General features: G+C 48.2%; 1 protein-coding gene across 1 annotated transcript in view; it reads right to left on the reverse strand.

Annotated features, from left to right (window-relative positions):
* pkhd1l1.1 (PKHD1 like 1, tandem duplicate 1) overlaps positions 1-25,742 on the reverse strand; it is a 192,886-nt gene that overhangs the window by 15,281 nt on the left and 151,863 nt on the right. Inside the window, exons 65-73 of the mRNA XM_078539759.1 lie at positions 20,563-20,671; positions 19,222-19,248; positions 19,014-19,133; positions 17,432-17,597; positions 14,147-14,379; positions 13,305-13,472; positions 11,365-11,522; positions 2,621-2,756; positions 1,541-1,909 (exon numbers count right to left, since the gene is read on the reverse strand). Coding sequence (XP_078395885.1) covers positions 1,541-1,909; positions 2,621-2,756; positions 11,365-11,522; positions 13,305-13,472; positions 14,147-14,379; positions 17,432-17,597; positions 19,014-19,133; positions 19,222-19,248; positions 20,563-20,671 — 1,486 coding nt within the window. The remainder of the gene's footprint in view (positions 1-1,540; positions 1,910-2,620; positions 2,757-11,364; positions 11,523-13,304; positions 13,473-14,146; positions 14,380-17,431; positions 17,598-19,013; positions 19,134-19,221; positions 19,249-20,562; positions 20,672-25,742) is intronic.

The raw sequence follows: 25,742 nt of genomic DNA on the forward strand, positions 1-25,742 counted from the left end.
GAATGGCCTCCTCCTCTTCACATTTTCAAGGCTCTTTGCCAAAGTTATGGTGGAATATTGGGAAAACACCTGTCCAATTGCAGACGAATGAGTCGATTCCATATCCCAATTGAGTGGTCATTGATCAACCATTGATGTACACAGAGCACTCGAGGATCGCTGCACTAACTACAGTCACACCCTCAGATAAGTCAGAGTGGAAGATACATCGACATGGGAAACAGGCAATCATCTGGCTCTCTTGAACACTTAGGGCAGAATTTGACAGCCCCATCGCGGAGCGGGAGGGACTGTAAAAAGCAGCGAGCCGTTCAAAAGTCCATTGACTGGCAGGATCGGAAAATCCCGCCAGTGAAAGGGGCCATAAAATTCCGCCCTCAGCATACCTAGCAGAACGATACTGGGCCTGAGAGAGTTAAGTTAGGGAGGAAGACAAACATAAACTTAACTTGTATCCTCTTGAATTTAGACAGACCGAGGGGAGCTGCAGAGAAACTCATTCCTCTGGGTGGGGAGGGATCCAGGACAAGGAAGAATAATCTTAAAATTTGAGCTCGGGAAGTATTTCTTCACACAAGGGGAAGTGGAAATCTGGAAAACTCGCCCCCAAAAAACTGTGAATGCTGAAAATGACTTGGAGCTTTCCTGGCAGAGATTAATAGATTGTAACTGGTTAAGAGTATCAGCGAAATGAAGCCAAGGTGAGTAAATCACTGGAACCGGCACATCTTTTAATGGTCTCATCTCATGTCTGACTGTTTCAAAACTTCAGGACCATTTTGGGGGGAAATAGATGTGATGATTAAATGTTAAAAGATTTAGAACTGAGAGCAGTAGGGTCATTTTTTACACAGAGGTTGTGGTCTGTGGAATCACTACTGGAGTAAGTGATTAAAACAGAGACTATCTAAGAATGTGTTTGATAGATGGCTGAAGGAAAGGGGATAAAGGAATATAGGAACACAGTGAAAACACAAGATGAGGGTTTCATGCATGTGAAAGATAAAGGGCAGCTTGGAATAGCTGGGCCAAATGGTCTGTTTCCCCAATGTAAAAACATATTGCTGTGGAGGGTTTGAATTCATATTTAAAGGCAACAGTTAAGTGTTTAAAAAAAATATTTGATCTCAGGCTGCTGGCATTTCTTGCCCATCATTAATTTGCCTTTGTGAACTGCTACAGTCCCATGTGGTGATGGTGTGAGGTAGGGAAATTTGAATGATTCTGTCATAATTGTGGCATTAGTATCACTCCAGATGGTTTGAAGAGTCATCCTTATTGTAGGACCGGAGCCATGACTAAAGGACATTCATGACCCAGTTGGGTTTTTACGACAATCCTACAGTTTGTCGTGGCCACTTTCCAGGTATTGTCAGACTTTTTCAATTCAATTTCATAACATGCTCTCCTGGGATTTGAACTGTCGATATTTGGGTTGCTTGTCCTGGAACTTCTCCTGGACACTAATAGATCAGGTGAAAGTCTCATACACAAAGTTATACCCTAATGCTGGACCATAGTGTTCAAAGCTGCTGTTTACCTTCAGTCGAGGTAGTGTTGGTCAAGTTACTTCTGCCTGATGAGAACTGCTCCAATGGGGGCTCTCCAATTTCCACTTCGACTGTAATCCCTGTAGCACGTTTCCTGCGACGCCCTGTCTCCCGGACAATATTAGTAACGCGGATTTTACTCGGAGGCACATTTAGGAACAGCGCGAGATTCTCTACCAGGTTGGGACCATAGAATTCATCCACGGTCATTGCAGGTAGATTAAAGGAGATGTGAAGGACAGGAGATGTGTGGACCTCGATTAGAGTCGATCCTCTCACTAGGACATTAAGCATCTGGTATGTTCTGTCAAAGTAATTTGCTCCAGGAACAGGGGAATCCAACTTGGGAACGAATTCTCCTGTGAACATAAAACGAAATGCATCAAGGGAGCACAGCAGACTTTATATGAATATAGAACATTGTTTATATCACACCTGGAGCACTGTGAACAGTTCTGTCTACCATATTACAAAAAGGACAGAGAAACATTGGAGGAGGTACATAAAAACTAGAATGATTTCAGAACTGAGAGGTTATACCAATCAGGAAAGATTGGACAGCCTGGTGACCTTTTCCCTAGAAAAGAGAAATCCCACTATAACTGACAGAGGCCTTTAAAATGATGAAAGGGTTTGATAGGGCAGACATAGAGAAAATGTTTCCATTTGCAAGGAGACCAAAACTAGTCCCCAGACAGTCATTGATAAATCCAATTGGGCATTCAGGAGAAACTTCTTTACCCAGAGGGTGGGGAGAATGTGGAACTCACTCCCACAGGGAGTGGTTGAGGTGAATCGTTTAGATACATTTAAATGGAAGCTGGATAAACACACGAGGGAGAGCAGAATTGGAGGATATGGTGATGGAGTGAGATGAAGAGAGGGTGGGAGGAGGCTTATGTGGAGCATTAGCACTTGGGCAGAGTGCCTTGTTTCTGTGCAGTAAATACTATGTAACACCCAAATATCCAGTTCAGGTGACACATTTCTTTCATTTCTCTCTTGCGCAGGAGCCTTTACTGTGAAATTCAGGCAATTATTTTAAAGGAAAGATTCTGACATTAGTTTACCTGCATAGGTTGGGCCTTTTAGTGTGAAGTCAGTGTGCTCAACATTCCATTCCGCATTGGTAGGAGGGACAAAGGTATTGTTCACATACACTTCCAGACGTTGTGATGTGGAGTAATATATTGCCAAACGTACAGCCTTTTTTTCAAAAAAAAGGAAAGAATGATTAACTTTTGATTTTTTGTCCTTCATATCCCTGGCATCTTTCCAGTCAATAAACCCATCTACTGTTAGGATCCCAGCTGAGGTTACCACTGGACAAGCCTAATCCCAGGGTGGAACCCAGCTTGATAGATCCTAACTTTTATTTTTTGTGTAGATACGTGGAGAGTGGTGACTGAACAGAGTCACAGGAGTCAGCTGATGAACTTTTAACAAAAGAATAAAACATTTATTAAACAAGGAAAGATGAACTATATTACAATACTCCTTCACTCACAACTACACCTTTACAGATTTGTAAGGATAACACAAGTTAACAAAAGCTATCTTATACTCTAATGTCCACAATAAGTGCACAGTCCATGTAAACCAATAGGCACCCTACGGTCATACACACCACAGTCTGAAACCAAGTGACAGATGCCACCCCAGACAGATGCTATGGATCTCTCCTCAACTCCACCCAGACGCTTGTCACACCATGAGACAACCGGTCTCACTGCACTCCGTCTTTCACATGAGGGTTCCCAATTTTCACTCTTGAAGAACTCCCTTTGGAATCTTCTCCCAAACGCCTTCCACAAGGGTCCACCTCCAGGGTTTCAAACTTTCCTTCCAATTGTCCTCTCCCTTGGATCGCCATGTGCATTCAATTTCCTTCCACATACCCTGTCTCACTGACTCAGCCATGTCACTGCTTCCACATGCCCATAGTAAAGAGTTACAGATCTTCAGCTGTCCCTGTGGAGCTCCCAGCCTCTCCCAAGCCTATATTGCTTTAAATCCGCTTCCTGCAGCTTTTCTTCTCTTTAAGATTGAAGCTTGGAGCCTTCCTCTCTGCTCCTCACTGTCACTTCCACAGAACAGAACCTTTCCCAGGTTTCTGTCCTTGTCCTTTGACTAGACTGTCCTCTTGAGGCCTTTCCTGTTCCACTCCCCTTTGGGGATTTTAATCTTTAGTTTATGGAACCTGCTTCTGCAGTTTCCTCTCCCGTCCAGCCTCTCCAGGCAGCCGGCTTCAACATTAGTTTGGGACTTGCTATCTGTCCCTCTGCTGTCCAGTCTCTCTGGAATCCTGGCTTCAACTGAACTTTGGTTTGGGACCAGCTATCTGTAGTGACTGTAGCTTTAAGAAAGGTAGTAATTGTAGCTTTAAAGAATGTAGTGGCTGTAGCTTTAAAGCTTATTGTACTGTGTAGTATCACGTGACAGTGTGGACAAATCAGTCCTAACTGTGGGGATTGTTAGGGGTGGAGTTTGTGTCTCGTTGTGGATCTCGATGGAAGCAATGTAACTGCTGCTGAAGCCCTGTAAATAAAGTTCACTGTTTCTTATGAAAAACCTGAAACAAAAACAGAGAATGCTGGAAAAACTCAGCAGGTCTTATAGCATCTGTGGAGAGAAAAAACAGAGTTAAAGTTTCAAGTCCGTATGACTCTTCTTCAGAGCTTTTTGCTTTTGCCTTATGAAAAACCTGTCCGAAAGATCAAGTCTGTAACACTTATCTGTCCCTCCAGCTGCTTCCAACTGAACTGAATCTGCTTTTTTAAAAGTTTTCTCTGGGCAGAATCTTCAGGTCGGTGAGTGGAGACGAGTGTCCCGATGTCACCGTGTGTCATTCCGATCTTCAGTTTGGTGGGCGCACACTGGAGTCGGCTGCACACCCGCCAAACTGTCAAAAGCCTGTTAAGGCCATTTAAATATCAATTAAACTAATAAACTGAGCTGCCTGTCCAACCTTCGCATTTTTCATGGAACCTCATCCACGGGCGGGATGAGGTTTCATGAAGGTTTTTAAAACATTAATAAAAATTTTTAATACAATTCATAGACAAGTCCCAGCTCATGTGGCCCTGTCCCATGAGGGGACATGTCTTTAATTTTTTTTCCTTTATTAAAATTTTTAAAAATCAGTGTAATCTCCCTGATGCAGCTCCGTGCCTCAGGGAGATTTCTGCGATCTTTCATGCACATGCGTAGCGCAGGCCCCGACTCAGCCCACTACCCCCGCCCGCACAGGGAGCACTCAGCGCATCCGGGTGCGTGTCACGCTGGGCGGGCCTTAACTCGTCCATCCACGTAAAATGGCGGCGTGCAGCCGATCGCGGGCAGTGATTGGCTGCACACCTGCTCACGCGGGCTCCCACCCAACTCCCCCAACGGGGAGAAAATTCTCCCGTGTGTGTGTGTGTGTGTGTGTGTGTGTGTGTGTGTGTGTATGGGCGGGTCTCCTTCTCTGGACACCTGTTGCTAGGTAATAGCATATATTTTCCTACTCTTGGTTTGTTTTACTCCCCTTCAAGAGTCATAAAAATCTCATTAGAAATGCAGATATACAAACAGAGCTTTAGGCCTGGCTGTCTACACCCAAAAATGAAACTAGATCCCAGGTTTCACCTTTTAATCCACAAAGAGAAAACAAATATAAATTGAACTTAAACTTAAAGATATACCTTATTCCTAACACACACAAATATAACTTACTTGAACTATCTTTATTTCCTAACACTACTGAAACACTAAATAAAAACAAATTATATTTATATAGCACCCTTTAGTACACAAAATGTCCCAAGGTGCTTCACAGGAGCATTATCAGACAAAATGTTAGGGCGGGTGGTCAAAAGCTTGGTTAAAGAGAGAGAGAGGGGTGGAGGGGTTTAGGGAGGGAATTCCAGAGCTTAGCACCCCTCCAGGCAGCTGAAGGCACGGCCGCCAACGGTGGAGCGATGGAAATTGGGGATGCTCAAGAGGCTGGAATTAGAGGAACGCAGAGGTCTTGGCGGGTTGTAAGGCTGGATTACGGAGATAGCGAGGCGAGAGACCATAGATATATCTGAAAACAAGGACGAGAATTTTAAAATTGAGGCGTCATCAGACTGGGTGCGAATTGAGCATTGGGATAGTTGAGATTACAGATAACGAAAACGTGGAGGAAGGTTCCAGGAGAAGATGAGCTGAGGCAGGAGATGAGCATTAATCTGGAGATGGAAATGGTTTTGGTGACAGAGTGAATATGAGGCTGGACAAAAAAAATTGCCAATGTACCAGTCAAAACCTGAAAAGCAGCGTGTGAAGTTCTGAGACAACTAGTTCCTGGCTACATTTTTTTGGATTATTATGCTAAGTATATACTGGGGCCTTAGCATTACTGAGCACTCCCATCAGCGGACCTCACACCCCTTGTTATTGGGAGCACACCTTCATTCTAACCTCTCCTACTCGATCTATCTGGAGAAACTACAGCAACGATCCAGGGGGAAGGATGGTAAGGGGGTAAAACAGGCCTTTGGTTGCATCACAAAACTAGCTGCCATTTTACACTCGCCTGATTTTCTTTCCGACCTATAAAATGAGGTCGCTGCAAAACAAGCACTGATTTCGCTATCACCCGTTTCCCGCTATCACCCAAAACCAATTTCATCCCCCACCCCATCAGGAATCTCACAACCGAGAACTCTTACTGTATCAGCAGAGATCCTCCTCTCTTTGAAAAGAGGACTGAATGTGCAGACAGAATTCCACAGGACAAGGAATGCCAAACAATGTCGAGAATAATTCATAAAACTCATTATCCTCTTTAAAACTGAAGCTCAGTTTTTATTCTGCGACGTTAAACTGGTCGCCCCCTTTCACAATTACACACACATACATTTCTGCAGCCTGCAGACTTGGAAGTGACTCTCTGGTAAAACTGGTCACCTGCAGAGGATCAATGTAAACCCCTTTGAAGTCACACTGAAATGAAAAGTTGGATGTTTCTGGTCAACATTAAACGAATAGCCAATCATTGACAAGAGTACATGTTGGGTGTCAGCATGGTTCCGCTGGTAACACACTCACCTCTGAATCACAGGGTTCTCGGGTCCAATTCCACTGCAGGGATAGAGTTTGAAAAGAAGGCCGACACCCCAGTGTCCAGGTAGTGCTGCACTGTCAGAGGGTCAGTACTGAGGGAGTGCCGCACTGTCAGAGGGTCAGTACTGAGGGAGTGCCGCACTGTCAGAGGGTCAGTACTGAGGGAGTGCCGCACTGTCAGAGGGTCAGTACTGAGGGAGTGCCGCACTGTCAGAGGGTCAGTACTGAGGGAGTGCCGCACTGTCAGAGGGTCAGTACTGAGGGAGTGCCGCACTGTCAGAGGGTCAGTACTGAGGGAGTGCCGCACTGTCAGAGGGTCAGTACTGAGGGAGTGCCGCACTGTCAGAGGGTCAGTACTGAGGGAGTGCCGCACTGTCAGAGGGTCAGTACTGAGGGAGTGCCGCACTGTCAGAGGGTCAGTACTGAGGGAGTGCCGCACTGTCAGAGGGTCAGTACTGAGGGAGTGCCGCACTGTCAGAGGGTCAGTACTGAGGGAGTGCCGCACTGTCAGAGGGTCAGTACTGAGGGAGTGCCGCACTGTCAGAGGGTCAGTACTGAGGGAGTGCCGCACTGTCAGAGGGTCAGTACTGAGGGAGTGCCGCACTGTCAGAGGGTCAGTACTGAGGGAGTGCCGCACTGTCAGAGGGTCAGTACTGAGGGAGTGCCGCACTGTCAGAGGGTCAGTACTGAGGGAGTGCCGCACTGTCAGAGGGTCAGTACTGAGGGAGTGCCGCACTGTCAGAGGGTCAGTACTGAGGGAGTGCCGCACTGTCAGAGGGTCAGTACTGAGGGAGTGCCGCACTGTCAGAGGGTCAGTACTGAGGGAGTGCCGCACTGTCAGAGGGTCAGTACTGAGGGAGTGCCGCACTGTCAGAGGGTCAGTACTGAGGGAGTGCCGCACTGTCAGAGGGTCAGTACTGAGGGAGTGCCGCACTGTCAGAGGGTCAGTACTGAGGGAGTGCCGCACTGTCAGAGGGTCAGTACTGAGGGAGTGCCGCACTGTCAGAGGGTCAGTACTGAGGGAGTGCCGCACTGTCAGAGGGTCAGTACTGAGGGAGTGCCGCACTGTCAGAGGGTCAGTACTGAGGGAGTGCCGCACTGTCAGAGGGTCAGTACTGAGGGAGTGCCGCACTGTCAGAGGGTCAGTACTGAGGGAGTGCCGCACTGTCAGAGGGTCAGTACTGAGGGAGTGCCGCACTGTCAGAGGGTCAGTACTGAGGGAGTGCCGCACTGTCAGAGGGTCAGTACTGAGGGAGTGCCGCACTGTCAGAGGGTCAGTACTGAGGGAGTGCCGCACTGTCAGAGGGTCAGTACTGAGGGAGTGCCGCACTGTCAGAGGGTCAGTACTGAGGGAGTGCCGCACTGTCAGAGGGTCAGTACTGAGGGAGTGCCGCACTGTCAGAGGGTCAGTACTGAGGGAGTGCCGCACTGTCAGAGGGTCAGTACTGAGGGAGTGCCGCACTGTCAGAGGGTCAGTACTGAGGGAGTGCCGCACTGTCAGAGGGTCAGTACTGAGGGAGTGCCGCACTGTCAGAGGGTCAGTACTGAGGGAGTGCCGCACTGTCAGAGGGTCAGTACTGAGGGAGTGCCGCACTGTCAGAGGGTCAGTACTGAGGGAGTGCCGCACTGTCAGAGGGTCAGTACTGAGGGAGTGCCGCACTGTCAGAGGGTCAGTACTGAGGGAGTGCCGCACTGTCAGAGGGTCAGTACTGAGGGAGTGCCGCACTGTCAGAGGGTCAGTACTGAGGGAGTGCCGCACTGTCAGAGGGTCAGTACTGAGGGAGTGCCGCACTGTCAGAGGGTCAGTACTGAGGGAGTGCCGCACTGTCAGAGGGTCAGTACTGAGGGAGTGCCGCACTGTCAGAGGGTCAGTACTGAGGGAGTGCCGCACTGTCAGAGGGTCAGTACTGAGGGAGTGCCGCACTGTCAGAGGGTCAGTACTGAGGGAGTGCCGCACTGTCAGAGGGTCAGTACTGAGGGAGTGCCGCACTGTCAGAGGGTCAGTACTGAGGGAGTGCCGCACTGTCAGAGGGTCAGTACTGAGGGAGTGCCGCACTGTCAGAGGGTCAGTACTGAGGGAGTGCCGCACTGTCAGAGGGTCAGTACTGAGGGAGTGCCGCACTGTCAGAGGGTCAGTACTGAGGGAGTGCCGCACTGTCAGAGGGTCAGTACTGAGGGAGTGCCGCACTGTCAGAGGGTCAGTACTGAGGGAGTGCCGCACTGTCAGAGGGTCAGTACTGAGGGAGTGCCGCACTGTCAGAGGGTCAGTACTGAGGGAGTGCCGCACTGTCAGAGGGTCAGTACTGAGGGAGTGCCGCACTGTCAGAGGGTCAGTACTGAGGGAGTGCCGCACTGTCAGAGGGTCAGTACTGAGGGAGTGCCGCACTGTCAGAGGGTCAGTACTGAGGGAGTGCCGCACTGTCAGAGGGTCAGTACTGAGGGAGTGCCGCACTGTCAGTGGGTCAGTACTGAGGGAGTGCCGCACTGCCAGAGGGTCAGTACTGAGGGAGTGCCGCACTGCCAGAGGGTCAGTACTGAGGGAGTGCCGCACTGTCAGAGGGTCAGTACTGAGGGAGTGCCGCACTGCCAGAGGGTCAGTACTGAGGGAGTGCCGCACTGTCAGAGGGTCAGTACTGAGGGAGTGCCGCACTGTCAGAGGGTCAGTACTGAGGGAGTGCCGCACTGTCAGAGGGTCAGTACTGAGGGAGTGCCGCACTGTCAGAGGGTCAGTACTGAGGGAGTGCCGCACTGTCAAAGGGTCAGTACTGAAGGAGTGCCGCACTGTCCGAGGGTCTGTACTGAGGGAGTGCTGCACTGTCCGAGGATCAGTACTGAGGGAGTGCTGCACTGTCCAAGGGTCTTTACTGAGGGAGTGCTGCACTGTCCGAGGATCAGTACTGAGGGAGTGCCGCACTGTCAGAGGGTCAGTACCGAGGGAGTGCCGCACTGTCGGAGGGTCAGTACTGAGGAAATGCTGCACTGTCCGAGGGTCATTCTTTCAGGTGAGATGTTAAACCGAGTCCCCATCTGCCTGCTTGAGTGGATATAAACAATCCCCTGGTACTATTTCTAAGAGCGAGGGAGTTCTCCTCAGTGCCCTGGCCAATGTTTGTCTCTCAACCAACATGTGAAAAACAGATTATGTGGTCATTTTCACATTGCTGTGTGTGGGAGTTTGCTGTGCACAATTTGGCTGCAGCATTTCCTACATTACAGCAGTGACTACACTTCAGAAAAGTACTTCATTGAATGTTAAACGCTTTGAGACATCTGGTGAGCATGAAAAGCACTATCGAAAAGCAAATCTTTCTGTGTTTCGTGCAAGGTGAATTCTTTTGTTATTAAACTCAGACTCCCTCTCCTTTCCAAAATATTTTTGTCCTTGATGCGCGATAGTTATTCTCTCTGGTCTCTTTCAGAAACACCCTGTGCGACTCTGGGTTTTTAACAAAGGTAAATTTACAAAAGTAAATTAAAAATTCTATTTTAGAATCCACCATTTAAGTCACAATTGTACCATATTAATCTGCCTGTACAACATTACCAAGTTGCATGCTCCCTTACCAGATAATTATCTCCGTGCGGTTTCCACATTTCCCACATTAGTAACTAGCACTTTCGTAGGATTTAATCTGAGCAATCAGATGTCACAGATCCCATCACATGACTACCAGATGGTCCAGACAACCTCCTGGTGACCAAACCTAAACCCGGTCTCCCTGGTCCCAATTTTAACCTGGGCCTGGGAGAATGGGGCAGGTTGGGGGGTGGGGGTGTCAGATTCCAGGTTTATACCCAGTCCAACTTTACACTTGATTGCCTTCAACTCAAATCCAAATCCAACCATCCAGCCCTGAATGTTTGTGATACAAACATGGCAATGGAATCCTGTTTCAAGGTATGTAAATCAGTGGGTGACAGAGAGAATGACACCGATGACAGACACAGTGTAGAGCAGGGGGGTTACCAAGCACCAACCACCAGGCAGAGCAAAGAAGTGAAAAACCAAAAATGTCACTGGGATTCAGATTCCCTGAGCATGGGGAGTTTGAAATTTTATTCGGAGCTCAAACCTTGATGGGTTCACGTGTTGCCCACTGACTGCTTTAGGCTCTGAAATTAAGATCTCCCATACCATTTCGCCCTCAGCGTTATTCCCTCTCCGTCAATGTCTTTATCATTTCTCCACCAGCTTGGTTCGTGTCTCCAATTGCCTCCTTCTCAGGTCATTTTAACCCAACTTTCCAGGTGGGAATCCCAGGGCAATCGGACTTGCTCCATACTTACTTTAACTGGAGTAAAATTGGGCAAGATATACAAAACTGATGTTGCACCTGAATCCCCCAGTTTTCCGATAGGTGGGTGGGGTTGAACCTTCCCCACCCTGCGCCATGTCCCTCACTAAATGCCCTCTGAACAAGGGCTACTAGGGATGGGCAATAAATGCTGGCCTAGCCAGCGATGCCCACATCCCTGAACGAATAATAAAATAAAAACTATTCCTGATATCCTCAGGCCCTCTCCCTCCACCCAACATCTCACACCAACTGGGTTATTTTGCTTCACACACACAAATTGAGCTTTAACTCCCACCAGATCAAACCAGGTACTGTCCCACCCACCCTTGCCCAGCTTGGCCAATGAGAAGCCATTGCTACAAGTAAAAATGCTGAAACCAGGCAAACAACAGAATGGAATGTATAAAACACTCGTCTTGGCTCCTTACTTTGCTGTCGTCAGTGTTGAGAAGCATGAGCCGCAGGTTCTGAGGGCTTGTGCTGGTGAAATATACCTCATACAACTTATTTGTTGCCACAATTCCATAGAAGAGCGAGACTCTTTTCTGACACGCGTATCCAGAACACCAGCCATGATCCTGGGGCCCTGGCAAAGTAAAAATAAGTTAAATATTTCACAGTGCCAAACTACACAGTTTAAAGCTGGTAGAGCATTTTAATCAGTCTCACTCCTAGTCCTCAGTGTCAACAGTAAGAGTCAATCAGTAAGAGCCATATTTTAGTTTTATTTCAGTCTATGACTCAAATCTTTCAATCTCTGTGTTGTTGGTGATCGGACATATGACTGAAGCTACGTGCTGGGACACTGTGGAAGTTCTGACGTGTGGGTCCACCTGGGAATTGCCCAGGAAGTTTCAACTGGTCTTGAAAGAGCAATGTTACATTTGTTGAATGTCAAATTTCTCCATTAGGATAAATTCCACATAACTTTAAAATAATAATTTTTATATGTTTATGATATTTTACCTGCTACCTTAATCCTTTGTTTTTGCCCCATTTATTTATTTTGTTTATAGTCATTTGGTCATACACAACTTGAATCTTGCTACAAAAAAAGGATACATGTTGTTGAAGCTTTTTGCCTTGCACTCATCAGGCCATTTGCAAGAATTCCAAATTATAAAGAAAACAATTTATACTGCATGAGAAGAGAGTGCTAATTGGTTGGCAAGTGGACTCTGATTGGTAGCGGTGTTGCCATGGAGAATGCACCAGGTAACTGATAAATGACAGTTAACTGCCAAGCTTTGTTTAAATTCAAACCAGGCAGGTGGTCTCTGGTCAAGGCATTGCCCTGGGAATGAACCAGGGAATGGCTGTCACCTATTTATTTTTAGCTGAAAAAGTGAAGTTCTCAGCACACACTGACAACCAATTTAAGATTATCAATCAGGTTGGCAGTCTGGCTCACTTATGCGTGCTAGAAGTAACATCTATTATTACACAGGGCCCTGTCCTTTGTAGTCAGAAAGAACATGTACACATTGCACCTTTTTTAATTAAACAAAATAGGTGACAGCTATTCCTTTGTTCATTCCTCAGGACAATGCCTTGACCAATCAGAGTCAATCTGCCTGGTTTGAATTTAAACAAAGCTTGGCAGTTAATTGTCAATTATAAGTTGTCTGGTGCATTCTCCATGGCAACACCTCTACCAATCAGAGTTCACTTGCCATCCAATTAGCACTCTCTTCTCATGCAGTATAAATTGTTGTTCCCTTTACAACCTGCTTTCTTGCGAATTGTCCTGATGAGTGCAAGGCGAAAAGCTTCGACAATGTGTCTTTTTTCAGCAATATTTTGCTTATCTCTAAAATTTAATTTAAAATGAAGGACATCAGTGCATTTTACTTCCTGATTTGCTGTCTGTGAGGATACTTCCATGTGATTGACTTCTTACCCTGTTTAATGCCATCACTGCTGCTGAATGCCTGGAGATCCCTTTGGCTTGGCAGCAGATTCATACTGATGCTGGGAAAGGGGGAATTCATGCTACGCTGGTAGATCTTTGTGGGCAGCTTACTTTGAGGTCACAGTGAACACCATTGTTTTGCCGCTGGACTGTGAATCTCAGCCATTGTTTCAGGTCGATGACCTTTCACCAGAATTGCAAGATGGTTAGAGATGTAATGGGTTTTAAGTAATTACAGAGGCAGGGGAAGAAAGAACAATTGGGGAGCCTGTGAGACTGTGGGGGGACAGGAGAGATTAAGTGGCATTAAGTCTGCGATATCGGGGTGTGGTTCCATCACAAATTCCCATTCATAAATTGCCTGCGGTTCTCTGCCTATTTTTCATTTCTCCTTCGGTGTAAGTACTCTGTTGCTTTGTGAAATAGCAGTGGTGCCAATTTGGAAGTAATACACACCATTAATAAGATCGACATAACCCTCTGAGAGCAGAGCTACTGGAGACAACCTCCGGGTCTCTGAATCAGGATCCAGACTTTCAATAACCAGCATCTCGTAATTTAGCCCAAAGCATTTGTAGCTCTGCCAGTCAGACACGTAGATACATGTGGAATCTCGGATAATACCTGTGGGAAAACAATCAATCAGTGGTGACATAGTACTGTTTAAGACTGTCTGCCCAAAGGAATGCTGTGGCAGAGACAGAATAAACCCATCTCATTTAGATATCATTCATTCTTCAACTCAAACACAGATGGAGCAGTTTGTCCCTTTGCACAGGGATCATACAACGAGACAGCACAGAAAAAGGCCATTTGGCTCATTGTGTCTGAGGTGGCTCTTTGAAAGAGCTGTCTGATTAGTCTCCACTCGCTCCTGCTCTTTCACCATACCCAACAAATTTTCCCCTTCAAGTATTTATCCCATTCCCTTTCCAAAGTTGTTTCCACTGCCCTTTCAGGCAGCGCATTCCAGATCACAACAACTCGCTGAAATTCTACTCATCTGGTTCTTTTGCCAATTACCTCACATCTGTGTCCCTCCTCTTACCAACTCTCCTGCAAGTGGAAATAATTTTCTGTGGTTTACTCTAAAACCCTCCATGATTTTGAACACTGATATTCAATCTCCTCTTTAACTTCTGTGCTCCAAGGAGAGCAGTCTCAGTTTTCCCAGTCTTTCCTTGGTTTGGAGTCCTGAAAATCCCTCACTCTCGATTCCCTGGATATTATATTTTACCTCTACTCAGCATCTGTGCAAAGAGAAATAAAAACGTCAGCAAAAAGCTGCAGTTTCAAACCTTTATGTGGCGCAATTTGAGAGACTGGAATGCGACTGCCATTTACATATGTCAGCATGGATTTTGGAATTCGATAATCGCCAGTCCCATAGCGACTGTCACCATCCCATTCATATTCTGACTGAGGGATGACTGCTCCAACTGCTCCCAGGAACGAGCCATCGAGATCTTTCAGCAGCACCTTCCTCTTGGCATCGCAGACCATGTCCACACAGTCGGCAGGATTCGCCTTCCTGTCAGTGAGAAACAACAAACACCACTGGGTGAAGATGGGCAACTCCCTGAAGCGAGGTTCACCTGTGAATTGTAGAAATGGAGAAAGCAGAATAGCCCGCAGATATCAGAGCCAGGATTTTACACTCCCACCCCAGTGGGTTCTGAGGTTGGGGGGAGGGGAGGGTAAAATTGCACGGATGACATTCCCTCCGGGTTCCCACTCGACCCGACCTCGGAGCGCTTTTACGCTGGGGGGGGTGGGGGGGGGCCTCTGATGTCCCAATTAAGGCCTGTATTTGGCCATTTGGTGGCCACTTAAGGGCCATTTCCTGCCAGCCTCAATTTTTAGACTGGCGGGCGGATGACCGCTTGGTGGGGGGAGATGGGGAAGGCTGAAAATGAAGGGAGTTAGACATCGGTGGGAATGTGGAGGGAGGGGCACCTCTTATCAGGAGCCCCCTTCTGACTGGGGTGCCCTCCCCTTAATGCCCAGTGAGCTGTGGACTTCTCTCCCCCCACTGGCCTATCCCCCGAGACCCCGATCGCCCCCCTATGACCTCTCAGACCTTCCCTACTCTCCCACCCGGCCCCCTGACACTTACCTTTTTCTCTGGTTCCCTGGACTTAGGCTCAGGAAGCTTCTTGCAGTGCCTCTTCTGGCCACTGCAGCACTGTTCCTGGAGACTGGGGAGTTGCTGGCCAATCTAATTGGCCCGCAGCTCGCCAAGGTGGGACTTCCTTGCAAGTGAAGGGTGGGAGTCCCATCTACCACCTATCATCGCCTGGTAGAGTGTAAAATGGCAGTGGGGCTCTGGGAGTCAGTGGGGCTCTGGGAGTCAGTGGGGCTCTGGGAGTCAGTGGGGATGTGTTCCCTGCCAACACTTGGTCGAATGGACTCGATCATCAAAACCTGGAGCTATAGCAGGCTGGGTCCTCCAAGAGAGCAAAGCACCAGTTCCTGGGTGTCACACCACCTACCATTGGTGACAATCCTCTCTAACTAAATCAAGTTCATCTGACTGATCCTGGTATAACTTTGGGCTCTGTGGCTTCTTGCAAACCTGTCTTTCCTGTGCTGTTGGAAGCTGTATGAAAGACTTACATTTATATAGCACCTTTCACAACCACACAATGTCCCAAAGCGCTTCACAGCCAACAAAGTATTTTTTGAAGTGCAGTCGCTTGTAATGTAGGAAACATGGCAGCCAATTTGTGCACAGCAAGCTCCCACAAACAGCAATGTGATAATGATCAGATAATGGTTTGTGATGTTGATTGATGGATAAATATTGGCCAGGACACTCGGGTGAACTCCCCTGCTCTTCTTTCAACGATGCCTAGGGATCTTTTACATCTACCCGAGAGGGCAGAGGCCTGAGTTTAATGTCCCACCTCTGACAGTGCCGCACTCTCTCAGTCGTGCACTGGGAACGTCAGCCTGGATTTACTGCTCGAGTCTCTGGAGTGGGACCTGACAGACAGAGAGTTGAGAATTCTGTCCACGAGTCAGGGCTCTTGAAGAGTTTGGGGGCACTTCTTTTAAACCTGTAGTGCTGGAAACTACTGCACAGGCTGGGTAGTTGATGAAAACAGGCTTAAAGGATAGGAAATTCACCTCCAGCGATGATACAAAGTAGGTGATTTTGGGTCAGTATTTGGAGTGCCTGTAATTCAGCATTCCATCGCAGTCAATGGATTTAAATATCAGCTGGGACAATACCCCACCCCCAGAGATGAATTTCTAACCACTAGTTTTCTGAGCAGTGCTGAAGGCTATTCATATCTGGGAATTGGGACTGCAATCATCAACAATACCCAGGTACCAAGCAAGAGATCAACATTTGCAAACTCTTTGTAAACAGCAGGATTAGAAAACCTGTGTCATAAGAAAAGTTACAGCTCATAAAATAAAACAGAAGTCGCAACATGGATGCAAAATTGGCCGAGTGACAGGAAACAGAGAGTAATGGTTAATGGATAGTGCTCAGCCTGGAGGAAGGTTTGTAATGGGGTTCCCCAGGGGTCAGTGTTGGGACACTTGCTTTTCCTGATGTATATTAATGAACTAGACCTTGGTGCACAGGGCACAATTTCAAAGTTTGCAGATGACAATATAGAACTTCAAAAGGACATGGACAAGTTGGTGGAATGGGTGGACAAGTGCCAGATAAAGTTGAATGCAGAGATGTGAAGTGATTCATTTTGGTCGGAAGAACATGGAGAGATAATATAAAATAAAGGATATAATTCCAAAGGGGGTGCAGGAGCAGAGGGACCTGGATGTGTATGTGAATAAGTCATTAAAAGTGGCAGGACAGGTTGAGAGCAGTTAAAGTATACAGTATCCTGGGCTTTATTAATAAGGGCATTGAGTACATGAGCAAGAAGATTATGTTGAACTTGTATAATGCACTAGTTCAGCCTCAGCTGGGGTGTTGCGTCCAGTTCTGGGTGCTGCACTTTAGGAAGGATATGAAGACATCGGAGAGAGTGCAGAAAAGATTCACAAGAATGATTCCAGGGATGAAGAACTTGAGTTATGACGTAAAATTGGAGAAGTTGGGATGGTTTCTCTTGGAGGAGAAGGCTGAGCGGTGATTCGATAGAAGGTGTTCAAAGTCATGAGAGGTCTGGACAGAGTAGATAGGGAGAAACTGTTCCCACTCATGAAAGGATCGACAACGAGAGGGCACAGATTTAAAATAATTGGTAAAGGAAGCAAAAGTGATAGGAGAGAAAATATTTCCACGCAGTGAGTGGTTTGGGTCTGGAATGCACTGCTTGAGAGTGCAGTGGAAGCAGGTTCAATTGAAGCTTTCAAGAGGGAATTAGATGATTATTTGAAAAGAAACAATGTGCAGGGTTACGGGGAGAAATCAGGAGAAGGGCAATAGGTGAAATGCTCATTCAGAGAGCCAGTACAGACATGATAGGCTGAATGGCCTCCTTCTTTGCTGTAAGAATTCTGTGATTCTGTGGCTGTGACTGAGCTCAGCACACAAGAGCCTGTTAGTGCTTTGTGAATGAGTTCTAAAACTTCAGAGTGATCTCAGCTTCACAATAACTCACTTAACATCAGGTCTGTGTATGAAGACTTTCCCTGTCTCCTCACTGTCCACAATGCTGATTCCCTTCACTAGAATGGGATGCTGTAGATCCTCATTCATGGGATTGGTGATAAACATGACATTCATCTCTTTGGAACACATACCCTTGAATCCAACAAATGTCGTATCTTCAATTAAAGAAAAGTTTACAATCAGGTCACACGGAATTAACAATATGGAAAAGTTTCAAATATTTCACAAACACAAAAATGACGCAAAATAAAAATAAAATACTGCAGATGCTGCAAATCTGAAATAAACCAGAAAATCTCGGAAAAAATCAGCAGGTTTGGCAGCTTCTGTGGAGAGAGAAACAGAATTAACATTTTGACTACTTCTGAAGAAGAGTCACATTGGACTTGAAACATTAACTCTGTTTCTGCCAGACCTGCTTAGTTTTTCCAGCATTTTCTGTTTTTATATCAAAGATTATACCTTAAATGGGAAGGCCTTAATGTTGGTTTCTTCAAGCGGATAGAGAAATCTCACCTGCTGCACTGGTGCACTGGTTCACTGCATCGCTGGCTCAATGGGTGCACTGGCTCACTGGCTCAATGGGTGCACTGGCTCACTGCATCACTGGCTCAATGGGTGCACTGGCTCACTGCATCACTGGCTCAATGGGTGCACTGGTTCAGTGCATCACTGGCTCAGGAGGCTGCTGATAGTCTCAGCAAACTCCTGCTGCAAAGACTGCACATTATTTCCATCATCTTTCACAAACACTGCATGGAAGCACCTGTTATGTAAAACTACTTTCTCAGGCTTATGACGGTCAGAAGCTTATCTTTCATTGTCCTGTGTTGGACAGTCCTGGAATATTTTAGTAGCTCACCCCTTCAAAATTCAGAATCAGTTGACATTATTTATTTAAATTCATTGTTGCCAGGGCAGAAATTTATTACACTTCCTAGTTGTGCAATATTCGGGGTTTGCCGGGCCATTTCAGAGGGCTGGTAAATGTGTGACTAGAGATCGATATAGGATAAGGAAGGGAGGTTTTATTTCACGAAGGGGACTTTAGTGAACCAGTTGAGTTTTTACGACAATCCGACAACTTCATGGTCTCTTTTACTGAGACCATCTTTTTATTGACAGAGACTGAGTCCTAATTCTCAAGTGGGCCTTGGTGACATTTGAACTCACGGTTTCTGGATTATTAGTTCAACAACAGAACCATGACAATAATCTGTGACTAATCCCAATGTACAAAGATCTTTTTCCTGGATGCACATATTCATCAGGCTCAACTTGTCTCAAGGTGTACGCTGTTGTATATCAGCTGTACTGGGTGTGGGATCTTCCTTTGTCTTTTTGAGTGTATAGTATTTCTTTATTCTCGATGTGGGTGCTGTCATGTGAGGTTTAAAGCCCAGACCCCCAGCAAGTTATTATGATCCTTCCACTTGTATAATCCCTTTCACTCAAAAATCCTTCCTAAAACATTGGAAAGGTAGAGACTTACGCAGGCAGAGAGTATTCCAGCCCTGTGCTGATCAATTACAGCTAAATTCATGCAAAGTCAGGGTCATTCCTTCACTTACTCTCTACGGTCATTTTCCCACTGATTGCAGGGTAGGCCATCAAGCTGTCGTGTGCATGAAAGGGTGCAGAGTTCTTATCCGAGGCAAACGTTGGCCAGCATATTCCATTCCGACTGACTGCTCCATAAAACAAGATACAAATTCATCAACAGGCCACACAGCTACAGAGTTAACCAAGGAAGACAACTTTGTCAAAGCTATGGTAAACAGGGAGGTTTCCAGGATACTGGATGAGCTAAAATTAGATAATGAGGAGGCACTAGAGGGGCTGGACAAGTCACCCGGTCTGAATGGGTTGCATCCTACATTGCTGAGGAAAGCAAGATGAAAAATTGCAGAGGTACTCATCCCAATCTTCAAATCCTCCTTAGGTACAGGGATGGTTCCGAAGGACAGGAGCATTGAAAATGATGCTCCCGTGTTCAAAAAAGGTGCATTTAAGGGGAAGCTAGACGAGGGAGAAGGGAATAGAGAGTTACAATGGTAGATTTAGATGAGAAGATGGGAGGAGGCTCGAGTATAAACAGGAGCCTGGGCTAGTTGGGCCAAATGGCCTGTTTTTGTGCCGTATGTCCTGTGTAAGGGAGACATCTGGCAATTCCAGGCCAGGTGAGTGAACGTGGGAGGTGGAGAAATTTTTAGAACCAATAATCCCGGAGAAAATTACCAGACACTTGGACAAGTGTGGACTAATAAAGGAGAGCCAACATGGGACAGTTAAAGGCAAATCATTTTTGACTAACTTGATTGAGTTTTTTGATGAGGCAACAGAGAGGGTGGATGAGGGCAATGCAGGTGTTTGATAAAGTAAAGCATATTAGGATGGAGACAGCAACATGGATACTGAGGGTAGAAAACAGAGAGTTGTAGCAAATGGACCAGAAGGAGTTCCCTAAGAGCCAGTGCTAGGACCATTGCGGTTTGTGATAAACATTAATGCTTTGGACTTGGGTGTCCAGGACACAATTTTGAGACTTGCAGATGACTTGAAATTTGGAAGTATAGTAAACAGTAGGGAAGGTGGTTACAACCTTCAATAGGACAAAGACAGGAGGTGGAATAGGCAGATACGTGACAAATAAAATTCAACTCAGAAAAGTCTGAAGTGATCCATTTTGATAGGAAGAATGAGGAGAGGCAACATAAACTAAATGGTACAATTTAAAAGGGCTACAGGAACACAGAGAAACCTGGGGAGAGAATTTATCCCCAATAGCTGATAACTCAAGAACTAGAGGACACATGAAGAACCAGAAGAAATGAAGAAAATCTTTTTTACGCGAAGGGTGGTTATGATTTGGAATGCATTGCCTGATAGGGTGGTGGATGCACTTTCAACGTCCTAAAGGAACTGGATAAATACTTGAAGGAGAGAAACTTGCAGGGACAAGGGGGAGGAAGGGGGATAGTGAGACTAACTGCATTGCTCTTTGAAAGAGCCAGTGGAGAGTGGAGGGGCCAAATGGCCACTTTCTGTGCTGTACTATTCTATGATTTTATTTGGAGAAACCACACTTGCGTTTGTCCATTTGAAACAGGTTGTCCTTACCTGAAGCTTGTCTAGAATCTGGCTTCACATCGCTCTGGCTCAGGATGGATTCATCAGGCTGTATATCCGAGCAGTTGAAGTTGGGATTAATTCCTACCACCAAGGCATTCTTTAAAAAAACATGGAGGAACATGGAATTCATTGTACAATTAAAGACCAAGATTTATCTAATTAACCTTCCACCATTGTGGTAACCCCATGATACAACGATAATGGAGTTATTGACCAATCACAGAGATCAATCTGTATCAATGAGCCTACAACAGACTGAGACATGAGGTGAGGAAAACCCCCCCAGTGCTCGAGAGGTTTGGGAACCATAGGCCCAAAATCACTTGTTCCTCCTGAACATGCTCCACTCAACATCTCCCAAATTTCTCATATACTCTAACCCAAAATGTTATTTTCTCAGGGAAATCTCTCTAATTTGCATTTGAATGAATGAGCACTAACTATTCCCACTGTCTCATTAGGGACCCTGTTCCATTGATTAACCCACTGAGGAGTGGGCGAAAAGAGGACCCGGAGACAGTAACCCCCACCCACAGGAGCGAGAGGACCCGGAGACAGTAACCCCCACCTACAGGAGTGAAAGGACCCAGAGGAGACTGTAACCCCCACCTACAGGAGCGAGAGGACCCGGAGAGAGTAACCCCCACCTACAGGAGCGAGAGGACCCGGAGAGAGTAACCCCCACCTACAGGAGCGAGAGGACTCGGAGAGAGTAACCCCCACCTACAGGAGCGAGAGGACTCGGAGAGAGTAACCCCCACCTACAGGAGCGAGAGGACTCGGAGAGAGTAACCCCCACCTACAGGAGCGAGAGGACTCGGAGAGAGTAACCCCCACCTACAGGAGCGAGAGGACTCGGAGAGAGTAACCCCCACCTACAGGAGCGAGAGGACCCGGAGAGAGTAACCCCCACCTAGGAGAGCGAGAGGACTCGGAGAGAGTAACCCCCACCTAGGAGAGCGAGAGGACTCGGAGAGAGTAACCCCCACCTAGGAGAGCGAGAGGACTCGGAGAGAGTAACCCTCACCTACAGGAGCGAGAGGACTCGGAGAGAGTAACCCCCACCTACAGGAGCGAGAGGACTCGGAGAGAGTAACCCCCACCTACAGGAGCGAGAGGACTCGGAGAGAGTAACCCCCACCTAGGAGAGCGAGAGGACCCGGAGAGAGTAACCCCCACCTACAGGAGCGAGAGGACTCGGAGAGAGTAACCCCCACCCACAGGAGCGAGAGGACTCGGAGAGAGTAACCCCCACCTACAGGAGCGAGAGGACCCGGAGAGAGTAACCCCCACCCACAGGAGCGAGAGGACTCGGAGAGAGTAACCCCCACCTAGGAGAGCGAGAGGACTCGGAGAGAGTAACCCCCACCCACAGGAGCGAGAGGACTTGGAGAGAGTAACCCCCACCTACAGGAGCGAGAGGACCCGGAGACAGTAACCCCCACCTAGGAGAGCGAGAGGACTCGGAGAGAGTAACCCCCACCTAGGAGAGCGAGAGGACTCGGAGAGAGTAACCCCCACCTACAGGAGCGAGAGGACTCGGAGAGAGTAACCCCCACCTACAGGAGCGAGAGGACTCGGAGACAGTAACCCCCACCTAGGAGAGCGAGAGGACTTGGAGAGAGTAACCCTCACCCACAGGAGCGAGAGGACTCGGAGAGAGTAACCCCCACCTACAGGAGCGAGAGGACTCGGAGAGAGTAACCCCCACCTACAGGAGCGAGAAGACTCGGAGACAGTAACCCCCACCTACAGGAGCGAGAGGACCCGGAGAGAGTAACCCCCACCCACAGGAGCGAGAGGACCCGGAGAGAGTAACCCCCACCTACAGGAGCGAGAGGACCCGGAGAGAGTAACCCCCACCCACAGGAGCGAGAGGACTCGGAGAGAGTAACCCCCACCTAGGAGAGCGAGAGGACTCGGAGAGAGTAACCCCCACCTACAGGAGCGAGAGGACTTGGAGAGAGTAACCCCCACCTAGGAGAGCGAGAGGACCCGGAGAGAGTAACCCCCACCTACAGGAGCGAGAGGACTCGGAGAGAGTAACCCCCACCTACAGGAGCGAGAGGACCCGGAGAGAGTAACCCCCACCCACAGGAGCGAGAGGACCCGGAGAGAGTAACCCCCACCCACAGGAGCGAGAGGACCCGGAGAGAGTAACCCCCACCCACAGGAGCGAGAGGACTCGGAGAGAGTAACCCCCACCTACAGGAGCGAGAGGACTCGGAGAGAGTAACCCCCACCTAGGAGAGCGAGAGGACCCGGAGAGAGTAACCCCCACCTACAGGAGCGAGAGGACTCGGAGAGAGTAACCCCCACCTACAGGAGCGAGAGGACTCGGAGAGAGTAACCCCCACCTACAGGAGCGAGAGGACCCGGAGAGAGTAACCCCCACCCACAGGAGCGAGAGGACTCGGAGAGAGTAACCCCCACCTAGGAGAGCGAGAGGACTCGGAGAGAGTAACCCCCACCTACAGGAGCGAGAGGACTCGGAGACAGTAACCCCCACCCACAGGAGCGAGAGGACTCGGAGAGAGTAACCCCCACCTAGGAGAGCGAGAGGACTCGGAGAGAGTAACCCCCACCTAGGAGAGCGAGAGGACTCGGAGAGAGTAACCCCCACCTACAGGAGCGAGAGGACTCGGAGAGAGTAACCCCCACCTAGGAGAGCGAGAGGACCCGGAGAGAGTAACCCCCACCTAGGAGAGCGAGAGGACTCGGAGAGAGTAACCCCCACCCACAGGAGCGAGAGGACTTGGAGAGAGTAACCCCCACCTACAGGAGCGAGAGGACCCGGAGACAGTAACCCCCACCTAGGAGAGCGAGAGGACTCGGAGAGAGTAACCCCCACCTACAGGAGCGAGAGGACTCGGAGAGAGTAACCCCCACCTACAGGAGCGAGAGGACTCGGAGACAGTAACCCCCACCTAGGAGAGCGAGAGGACTTGGAGAGAGTAACCCCCACCCACAGGAGCGAGAGGACTCGGAGAGAGTAACCCCCACCTACAGGAGCGAGAGGACTCGGAGAGAGTAACCCCCACCTACAGGAGCGAGAAGACTCGGAGAGAGTAACCCCCACCTACAGGAGCGAGAGGACCCGGAGAGAGTAACCCCCACCTACAGGAGCGAGAGGACTCGGAGAGAGTAACCCCCACCTACAGGAGCGAGAGGGCTTGGAGAGAGTAACCCCCACCTACAGGAGCGAGAGGACCCGGAGAGAGTAACCCCCACCTACAGGAGCGAGAGGGCTTGGAGAGAGTAACCCCCACCTACAGGAGCGAGAGGACTCGGAGAGAGTAACCCCCACCTACAGGAGCGAGAGGACCCGGAGAGAGTAACCCCCACCCACAGGAGCGAGAGGACTCGGAGAGAGTAACCCCCACCTAGGAGAGCGAGAGGACTCGGAGAGAGTAACCCCCACCTACAGGAGCGAGAGGACTCGGAGACAGTAACCCCCACCCACAGGAGCGAGAGGACTCGGAGAGAGTAACCCCCACCTAGGAGAGCGAGAGGACTCGGAGAGAGTAACCCCCACCTAGGAGAGCGAGAGGACTCGGAGAGAGTAACCCCCACCTACAGGAGCGAGAGGACTCGGAGAGAGTAACCCCCACCTAGGAGAGCGAGAGGACCCGGAGAGAGTAACCCCCACCTAGGAGAGCGAGAGGACTCGGAGAGAGTAACCCCCACCTACAGGAGCGAGAGGACTCGGAGAGAGTAACCCCCACCTACAGGAGCGAGAGGACTTGGAGAGAGTAACCCCCACCTAGGAGAGCGAGAGGACCCGGAGAGAGTAACCCCCACCTACAGGAGCGAGAGGACTCGGAGAGAGTAACCCCCACCTAGGAGAGCGAGAGGACTCGGAGAGAGTAACCCCCACCTACAGGAGCGAGAGGACTCGGAGAGAGTAACCCCCACCTACAGGAGCGAGAGGACCCGGAGAGAGTAACCCCCACCTACAGGAGCGAGAGGACTCGGAGAGAGTAACCCCCACCTACAGGAGCGAGAGGACTCGGAGAGAGTAACCCCCACCTACAGGAGCGAGAGGACTCGGAGAGAGTAACCACCACCTATCCAGAAGAGCTATCCAATCTAGTCCAGTCTGTGTCGCCAGAGCACAGCAGCCATGTTCTGAGAGAGATCAAAGTGTGACATCGCAGGAAACCAGATAAATGATTGGTGCATGTTTTCCTTGTTCATCTTTAAAACTCGTGCAATTTATTAGTAATTGTAAGGTTTTATTAGTTGTAAGGTTTACTAGTGGTAGTAAAGGTTATTGGGAGTAGCAGTGTTTATTAATTAGAAATTAATTAAGAATAAATTAATTAATAATAAAGATGGCAGGGCAGGTGATGTGTTGTGACTGCAGAATGTGGGAGTTCCTGGACACCAGGGTGATCCAGGGTAAACACATCTGCTGTAAGTGTCTGCAGCTTCAGGAGCATCAGCTCAGATTCAGAGCTGGAGGCTGAGCTGCAGACAATGTGATGCATCAGAGAGGGGGAAGTTTACCTGGGCACTTTGTACCAGGAGACAGTCATGCCCCTTAAAAAGAAAAGAGTAACTATGGATATGGTACTGAGTAAATTGTTGGACCTGCGGGCTGACAAATCCCCGGGTCTGATAGATTTCATTCTAGGGTCTCAAAAGAAGTGGCTAGTGAGATAGATGATGCATTGGCTTTAATTTTCCAAAATTTCCTGGATTCGGGGAAGGTTCCATTAGATTGGAAAATAGCAAATATAGCTCCTTCATTCAAAAAGGGAGGGAGACAGAAAGCAGGAAACTACAGGTCAGTTAACTTAACATCTGTCATAGGGAAAATGTTAGAAGCTATTATCAAGGATGTTATAGCAGGGCATTTAGAAAAATTCAAGGCAATCAGGCAGAGTCAACATGGTCTTGTGAAAGGGAAATCATGTTTAACCAATTTATTGTAGTTCTTTGAAGGGGTCACATGTGCTGTGAATAAAGAGGAACCAGTGGATGTACTGTAATTAGATTTCCAGAAGGCATTTGATAAGGTGCCACACCAAAGGTTATTACAGAAAATAAAAGCTTATGGTGTAGGGGGTAACATATTGACATGGATAGAAGATTGGCTAACTAACAGGAAACAGAGAGTTGGCATAAATGGGTCTTTTTCTGTTTGGTGGGATGTAACAAGTGGT

The sequence above is a fragment of the Cetorhinus maximus genome, chromosome 4, assembly GCF_964194155.1.
Source record: "Cetorhinus maximus chromosome 4, sCetMax3.hap1.1, whole genome shotgun sequence".
NCBI classification, from domain to species: domain Eukaryota; kingdom Metazoa; phylum Chordata; class Chondrichthyes; order Lamniformes; family Cetorhinidae; genus Cetorhinus; species Cetorhinus maximus.